Genomic DNA, 9,055 nt, shown 5'->3' on the forward strand with positions numbered 1-9,055 from the left:
CAGTAGGCTTCAAATACTGGGTTTAACAAAGCCCTGAATTCAGTTTTTTCCAGCCTAGAATCGCTTAACTTGCACTTCCCCATAGCTTAAGAATAAAGTCGTAATACAACAAATTATATTTGGACTAGCGAAAGAAAGAACTACATCACCACGGGGGAAAAACATTCGTTAGGACTGCAGGAGGATTTCAATGAGCATTAGAGGCAGCGTTGCGTGGACGTAGGAAAATTAAGAGCTGTTTAAAATTATTTAAGACCTAAAACACCATGCCTCATTTTAAGGCAAAAATGTCTGATTGTGAAATTTTAGATGACGTGGTGTGTGTGTGTGTGTGTGTGTGTGTGTGTGTGTGTGTGTGTGTGTGTGTGTGTGTGTGTGTGTGTGTGTGTGTGTGTGTGTGTGTAAGGATGGTTTTTCCCCATCCTGGAGAAAGAAAGACACAATCTGCTAAATGAGCGTCAAGGTGTTTAAATGATACATTACAAAATGCTTCTCAGTAAATCACGTTTGACATTCATCACACAGAACACACACTGAGGTCAGGACAATCTTCCAAATAGGAAAAAATAAAATCAGAACAAAAATCAGAGAAGAAAATCTGTAACAAGACACAGGAACTCGTCACTCATTGCTCCCAGACATCCTGGACACTTTCTGTGAATGTCCCGTCTGCACTGCTCTCCAGAATGAGGTCCATCTCCTCCTGATAGAGAGAACGATATTAAGTCCAGAACAGGGTCCACAATCCCTCTACTGCACCATCGGCTGTGGAGCTGCCAGCGAGCTGATGAATGCGTCGTAGTGCTCCGGGTGGCAGCGCTTGTACTCGTTGATTTTCCTCTTGATCTGTTTGGGTGTGTCCTGGTAATAGTTCTTCTCATCTCTGGCCATCGCCTGCAGAGAGTATAAAGAACAGGACAGTGCATTAGAACTGCTTTGGTCCAGACTGAGACGGATTACGCGCGGTTGCTCGCTTTAATCTTGAGAAGCTGCGAAGCATATACACATATAAACATATAATATACTCTGTGTAATTCATCAATAATCCGAAGATTATTATAATAAATGATCCGAACGTCACGATAGCCTACAACGCCAGCACAGCTGATAGTGTCTCTTCCTCACCTGCCACACACATAAACAACTGCTGAAGTGCACTGACGCCCCCTACCTTAAGGGGTAGGTGTTACAATTTAGATATTTGGCACAAGATTAAAAGCATCTTTCTTTTCACATTTTTATTTACAGCATTATAAGTTGAAATTTATGAGATTGGCAGTCAAATCAGACTCCGCCCATCAAAGCATCGACTCTTCGGGGTCAGCCCTTGCAAATATACTTCTGTCACAGATTCTGTCTCACAGACTGTAACCTGAATCAGTGGATAGTACCAAAATAAAAAAATAAAAATAAAGATGCCTCCAGCTACAACGATGACATGTGTGCCACCGACACTGGATGTTGATATTTGGTGTTTTAGCATGCCAACATTTAGGCACATAAGCTTTCTAAACTATGCTGACGTGTTAAAAACAGGCCGTCAATATTCTTACATGTGTGCAGTTTTCATAGTAACACGCCTATATAACATTGTTCAGCGTGTTTGTGCTACAGTGCCATTAGTTTTTAGAGGTATCCTGCGCCAGATGTAAAGCCAGAGGATCACCAGAGTATTAGGATTCACCCTCTTTTAGATAATGAGCGTCTGTGCAAGATTTTATGACAACTGCCAAAGGATAAGGCTGACATCTCCATGGTAACGCTACAGACACGTGTGGTTTGAAGTTATGTTACTGTGAGCACATGAGTGAGGCCTGCATTTTGACTCCAATTAAGAGTGTGAAAAATACTTTTTTAGATGGTGGTTATAGAATTAATTGCTGACGAACTAGGCTTTTTCAGAATTTAAAATGGATGGAATATTTTCTATTGAATGATATTTTATTACAGAAACGTACACACTCACACAATATCCCCCGTTTACTGACTGATTCTGACTTGGCTGTGCTCCCAGTCATGTCCCATTTAAACGGAACTGTTGAAAATCCATTTGATTGAGGCTGATAAAAGCGCAAGTGATTTAAACTTCTGTCACTCGCCGTTCTGAGAAATCAAAGCCAACAACACACTAAGATCTGTTTGTAATGTGCACCACCGTGTCCTTTCAATCTAAAGTTATGGGAAAAAAACAAACACACGTCAGCAGCTATTACAGAATATCATAGGGATGAAGCCTTATTTGTCCTTCAGCTGTGCAGCCTCGTTTAAAAAACTTTCCAAGAAAACCAAACAGAGGAAGGACACTGTTTCCACCGAGTGCACGCAAGATAAAATAGCATCCAACAGACAAGTTTCCTTCACAGCAATCAAGCACACCCAGGATGATACAAAAAAAACAACAAACAAAAGTCTTCAACGTTGGCAGCCAGCCCTCGCATTACCGATGTCAGAGCGCCCTTGAACATCACAGAAAACTTTTCCAAACAGTTGCCAGACATACAGCACAAGTTCAGACATCAGTACAACAGAGGCTGGCCTCGAACGTACTGGTCAGCCTCTGCTGGGCGAAATAACAAGTCTGCTATTTCCTATAAAAGAGTATTAATCTCATCCGATGGTGGCAGAGGTGGTCATTAATTTACTGGTGGAGGTGATGTGAATAATTTAATTTAAAAGTCTCTATAGGTGAGTGTCAGGAATAGGTAAGAAATTAATCTAAAATGTAAGGTCTATTGAATCTCCCACAGCTACTGCGGGATCATCGTACAGGACACGTTCAGGCTTCGGTTCCTGCTCTTACCTTGTAGTCGTCGCTGTGTTCTCGGATCATGTACTGAGCATACTCAATCAGGTCAGAGGATAACGTCTTGCAGTCTTTCTCTGGGCGGTTGGCCTCCTCTTCCAGCTCTGCTCCCACAAAAAATTCAGGGTTTAAGAACACATCTTAGAGGATAGAAACATAATTAATCTTTCTACCCATCTTTCAGCTTGAATGATTGATTTGATTTTTCTCTTTTGAGACGGCAAGGGCATACAAACAAAAGGGAGAGACTGCAAAGCTACCACTGGTATTACTGGAGGAATAAGTCATTCAGTGATGAAATCCAGAGCAGCTGCAGCTGAAGGCCAACTCCTCTGAGCGTCTATGACTGCGCATTATAACAAAAACAAGATGTGAAAGTGAAGCTCTGCTTTCAGTCTAGGCTGCAATCACATTTACGTCCAACGGGAATAAAAAGAAAAGATCCTTTGAACTGGTGTGAAAGAGCCTTCATTAAAAAGGTGACTAACTAGCGTTGTGACATTGAGTGAAAGCAAAGGACAACATACCATTTCAGTGGAATCACAGCTATTATGGAAATTTGCGATGTTCGTAATTGCAAAATGAAGAGGAGGAATCCAAAATCAAAGCAGCTATCAGAGTAGCAAAATCTTTAAACTCCTGTCTGCTGGGAGTTTAAACTGATCCACAAAACAGATGCAGAAGTTGGTGATATTCTATACTTTTCTTACACATCAGCGAGCCTCGCTGTTGCACTGAGTGATGTGTTACTTCATCACAGTGTAGTTTATTTTGGCCCTTGGGTTGGGCCCCCACACTCAGACACACTCACACACAAGAGCCCTACATCTCAGTGCTCTCCCCCCACTTTCACCAGCAGCAGCACGTTTTAAAAATGAAGTCGCCTGAAAGACACAGAACTCGTCTTTTTTCCGTATTTTTTTGCATGGACGCAGCCGGTCAAACAACCGAAACCAACATTTGCACCCTGCGTGTTCAATGCTGCTTTGCCTGGTCCCTGCTTGCAAAATATCCACCGCGAATTGTAACGTCATAGGCTACCAAGTGTTTAACCGAGTGAAGTCTGTGCGAGTGAACATAAGATGACCGCTGTCCCCCACCAACCCCGCGCATGCGCGCCTCAATGTGCCACGACTTGTAACTAGTCCACGCAATAAGGGCAATGTCATGTGACAAGAATCGGTCATCCATCAGCTTACTTCTAAGTACTACTACTAAGCACAATTAAATGAATTATTATTTTAAAAAATTTAAAAACTCTATTCATAGTTTTCAGTCACATGACATGCGCGGTGACCTGGAAGGTAAAACAGACCAACACCACAACTCCCCCGAAGAGGCACCGCAAAAGCAGTCAAATTTTATTTGGATCACCTTTCAACTTAAGAAAAAGAAAGATATGAACACAAACTGCAAGTGTTGGGCATGTCTGATCCATATAAAGTTACAGCGTCCGCTGCCGCACTTGTACCTTTAAAAAACCACAGCTCGACTGCGGTATGTTTACGTTTACCGTGTGGGGAATCCCACACCTACTGGCGGCCTGTCCAGGATGTACCCCGCCTTTCGCCCAACGTCAGCTGGGATTGGCTCCAGCCCCCCGCGACCCTGTACACAGGATAAGCAGTTGACGACGGATGGATGGATCGAATCCCTCACCTAACACAGCCCAGGATTGTTTCCTCCTCTATTGGCGCACCCGAAAGCACAACAACCTACCCGCATTTTGGAAACGCAAAAAGTAATTAATTCAAAGTAACGTTGTATCACTTATATATTGGTTGGCAGGCAGCGGAAAATAATGTCTTTTTTGCCCTCGAAGGGAGCGTTTTCCTTGGGAGTGTGACGTCACGTGAAAACTATGAATTTGTTTGTTATATTTAAATGATAATGGTGAAAAACGCTTTCTTAAGTCTGTATAATATGATGTGTAGGCCATGACATCTCTGCAGCGCGACCATATTTAATTTAAAACGGTATTCTGACACTTGACTGTTAATGTTACATCCAGCGATTTGAAAACTGCAGCAGGCCAGGTTGGGATTTCAATGAAGATTTCAAATGAATTGTTCAGCCCTACATTGCAGAATGAGGTATTTTCACATTTATCTGCGCTCAACCTAAATCTCAGTCTGATGTGGAAGATGTGAAACCTCCAGGACACAAACAAAGAGAATGGACTCTTCAGTGAAGTAGCACACATCTTGTGTAGAACACATTTACATATTCATAGACTCTACATTTTTGAATGAGGCAGAACCAGGCAGAAAATGTTATTCAAATCCTTTTTATACGCTTTAAAACATGTCTGGAGAGGATCTTTTAAAGCAGTCTACGTCTGGTCACAGCCCCCCCCCCATCCTCTGTGCCAGCTTGCTGGGCCCCACATCCAAAAAGCCTGAGGACTCCTGCGCTGGAGCACCAAATATGGATTATTCCACCACTGAAAACAGTCCCCAGCAATGGACGACACATTTTGATCGTCTTGTGGAATTTGTTAACAACAAAAATGTGGAACAGCAGCAGCCTTGCCCTTTAATGTTGTATTTAGAGTCAGACAGACATCATCCCTATGTGAAAAAACACAGCCACTTCATTTTATTCACGTCATGTCATTATTAAGACAACACTGCGTTGGCAACTGGACATTTTCAGGTAGATTAGGGCGTCTGAATGGGGCATATTCTGCCTTTTACTTGACTATGTTGCATATTATATACAGTATATGGGTCACTCCTGGCTACGGGGGACTTTTCGATCTGCTAATCTTTTGGGAGAAAATAATAATTTTCAAATTTTTAACATTTTATGGAGGTAAATTACATGTTTAACCTTTAGGAATGTGTATTGGTAGAGCTCATGCACTTAAATTATAATAATTACAGCTGAATTGTTCAGATTTGGTTCCACCCTGTTAGGGACATATACATAGGTACTGAAAAGTGTTAATATAATGTAAATATTCAACAATACTTAGCTTTTCTTACACCTTGTGTGTCCCTAATTCCATCACATACGTCCTATTTCTTTGAATATTAATAAAACAAGACTTTTTGAGCAGAACTTGTGTTCATTATTTAGAAATGTCACATTTTTGCGCCCAATTTACCCAGAAAATGGTGAATTATAACAGAAATGTGCACAAACAAATGTGTATGATGTTAATCCTTTTCAATTCCACAAATTAACATAAAAACATGCAAAACTTGTAAGACAGACTTAAAGCCAACTAAATGGATCTCTCTCTCTCTCTATTGCATGAACAGTTTAAATGTCAGTATAATGATTATTAGCATTTATATGCATTTCCTGACATTTTGTAATAGATTTGTTTTAAGTCTGATAAACCTTTAAAACTCTGGGATCTGTTACTCAAATCTGCTTCCTGGATGGCATTTTTTCATGTCACTGGTCCCTGAAGCAGCACACACCAATACAGCCATGTACAGTTTTAATGCATCCATCCATCGTTAACCGTTTATCCTGCGTACAGGGTCGCACATTTAAACAGTTTTAATGCAGAGCTGTATTATTAATTATCAGTTTTATCAGTGTGGCTCCAGCACCATCTATTGTGCAGGCAAGTAAGAAAGAAATGCTGCTGTGCCACTTTTTCTGACAGCCCCACTCGCCTGTTCGGGTCTGGCTGCAGACCTCTAGAATTAAAGAATCTACACTTTACATGATGAGGCCTTCAAAAGAAATGACTTACGGTTGAGAACGTAGGGCTTGGTCACCATGTTGACGGAAGCTTTGGTCTCTCTGTCTTCACCGAGGAGCTGCAAGTGTGAACAGAAACACGGTGTGATTTATGGCAATGGAGGTCATGAGGCAGCGTGCTTGGATTCTGGGTTAATTGATCAGGACAGAGGCTGATAAACATGTTCATTTCCCAGAGATCATCCGTCTTCTTCTCTAATGTGGCAGGACAATTATGAAATGTGGGGTTTTTCATCAGCAATGTCATTTCGAGAAAACAGTTTAGGTGTCCATGCTCCAGAGCCCAGAGGAGGCAAAAATTGATAATTTATGGGTCATAAATTAATGAGCCACCGTCTCAAGCTGGTGGAAAACAAGCTGCAGCACAGAGGATGAGATTAACTTTAATTAACCTCTGCGTGAGGCGGTTACAGCAGCAGAGAGCGTCAATGAAAAGCATCAAATAATTAACGGCCCCCAGACATTCAAAGAGTCAGAAACAAGTTTTATCCATGTTTGTTTCAAATAACAGTTTTAATAATCAGCCATGCAAACTGGTCAGGGGTAAAAAAGGTGAGAAGGATTCGCAAGCAGAGAAACGTACAGAGACCGTGTAAGAGGGGTCTGCTTTTAAGCTTACATGTTGTATAGATAACGTGCATCCGTCTACTGCAACAAGAGAAAGATACCGCAATACACGCAAGCTCAGATTCGGGAATTCAAAATTGTGAGCATTAAACACTTAATTTCCTGCACTCTGTTCTGCCTCAGGTGGCAGGTGACAATTCAAAATAAAGTACTACAGAATCTAATGCAGTGCAGCTCTCATTCTGTGTTGCTTTCACATCTGTTTCTCCTGTAGATCAACTTTTCTCATGTAATATCATCCCTGCTGAGGCAACACACATGCCGGCATGATTTAGTCTTCCCTCCTCTGTTGTCACAGGGACAAAACAGAATATTTGGCCAAATAGAAACTGTGATAAGAAGTTGTTAAAGTTACTGACTGGTGCTGCACGTTTGTGGGTCATTTTTTTGCACGCACCATTAACGAGCTGGGACTGTTACTGAATGTAACACGGGACTGTGGCGGCGGAAAACAGACTGGGAGTCGTAGCAAAGTTAACGCCGACATGTGCAGTACAAGTGTAGGCAGATAGGCCTAACTGTTATTTGCACGGTGCAGAATATTTGAATAAAAATACCATCTCAAAAACTCTGTCAGTAGCATCGTGTTTCTGCTTTGCACGACCATGACGCAATCAGAGAGCCGAGCGTGAGCGTCTGTCCTCAGTTTTTGCCCGTCTTCACTAAAACACCGTCTGGAGTTTTCGAAACGCAAAACGGGGTCGGCAGCTTTTCCAAACTTTTTGTAGGTCTTCGTTTTTGCCCGCTTCTGGATCAAACAAAAGTTAAGAGACATGAACGCCGATCTTTTGAAATCCGGACCTGCTGGTTTGAATAAGATCTCAATTAATAGTGACACTGATGTCAGGTGATGATCTCGAGCCCTATTGTGAATCTATAGAATCAGATTTAAAACACAATGTCTTTTTCGACTACAGTAGGTCTGACTGTGTAGTGCTGCTTAGAATCATGTGTAACACAACCACAGCAGCTACTCACACTCTTTTTCTTTATTGGCACAGTGCGATTTGGATCAAACGCCAGACCCATCGCCTGTAGGTTCCTGGCCATGGATTTCTTGTCGTCCCAAGCATTTCGAATCTGTGGGCTGAGGAGGAGGACGACAGATTAGACAAGCAATGAATCAACATAACACACAGCAGTGCTGCAGGAGCAGGACAGAACGAATCTGAAGTTTCAGTGAAACAGAAAATGCCCACTTGTGCTGTCCTACCAAATACATGAGCAAAAAAGGTGCTGTTGTGTTATTTTAAACTAAATCCAGCAGAAAACATAGCAACATTTTTCTGCGGTTCATCTCAAATCAGGGGAAATAAAGCATTCCACCCAATAAGAACAATCTACTATCTTCCTCTTATATATTCTAGTAAAAAACAAAGTTTGTTTGCATACAAAGAAAAAAACTTTATAATTTCAGACAAACTGTAAAACCTCTAATAGCCCTTTCTTTAATTTTCCTAAATCACTGATCTCACCCTGCCTATATTTGTGATAAATGTGTAAATCTGACAGAATAAGACTTTAGTGCTCATTGTTTCCACAAAATTAACTAAACAATTGAATTGTGGAGTTTTACGGTATTTTGATTCTGAACATTTAGTGTTGCAAAGAATTATGTCAACCTTGAGTGGTCTGATGTGGTAATTAAACAAAAAACAAACCCAACAATTACAAATTGCCGCAAACTGCTTCAAAGCGTCTTTATCAGCGTATATTCTACACTCAAACCCTAAGTGATTTAATTATAATTTAACCCCTAAATTGTTATTGTGAGAGCAGACTGAGGAGTTTAAGCAACTTTCAGGACTTGTTTGTGCTTTACACATGAGTTTTTATGTAATAAGTTTAAACTCACAAAACAAATAGGTGGTTTTGTTCCCGAGTAACAAAAAAAAAAAAAAAAAA

General features: G+C 41.1%; 1 protein-coding gene across 1 annotated transcript in view; it reads right to left on the reverse strand.

Annotated features, from left to right (window-relative positions):
• Positions 1-452: 452 nt before the first annotated feature.
• The window catches only part of nop16 (NOP16 nucleolar protein homolog (yeast)), an 11,611-nt gene continuing 3,008 nt past the window's right edge, over positions 453-9,055 (reverse strand). The window contains exons 3-5 of the mRNA XM_046041045.1: positions 6,516-6,582; positions 2,801-2,907; positions 453-894 (exon numbers count right to left, since the gene is read on the reverse strand). Of these exons, the coding sequence (XP_045897001.1) occupies positions 751-894; positions 2,801-2,907; positions 6,516-6,582 (318 nt within the window). The 3' untranslated portion in view covers positions 453-750. The remainder of the gene's footprint in view (positions 895-2,800; positions 2,908-6,515; positions 6,583-9,055) is intronic.

The sequence above is a fragment of the Micropterus dolomieu genome, linkage group LG23 (genome assembly GCF_021292245.1).
Source record: "Micropterus dolomieu isolate WLL.071019.BEF.003 ecotype Adirondacks linkage group LG23, ASM2129224v1, whole genome shotgun sequence".
NCBI lineage: Eukaryota > Metazoa > Chordata > Actinopteri > Centrarchiformes > Centrarchidae > Micropterus > Micropterus dolomieu.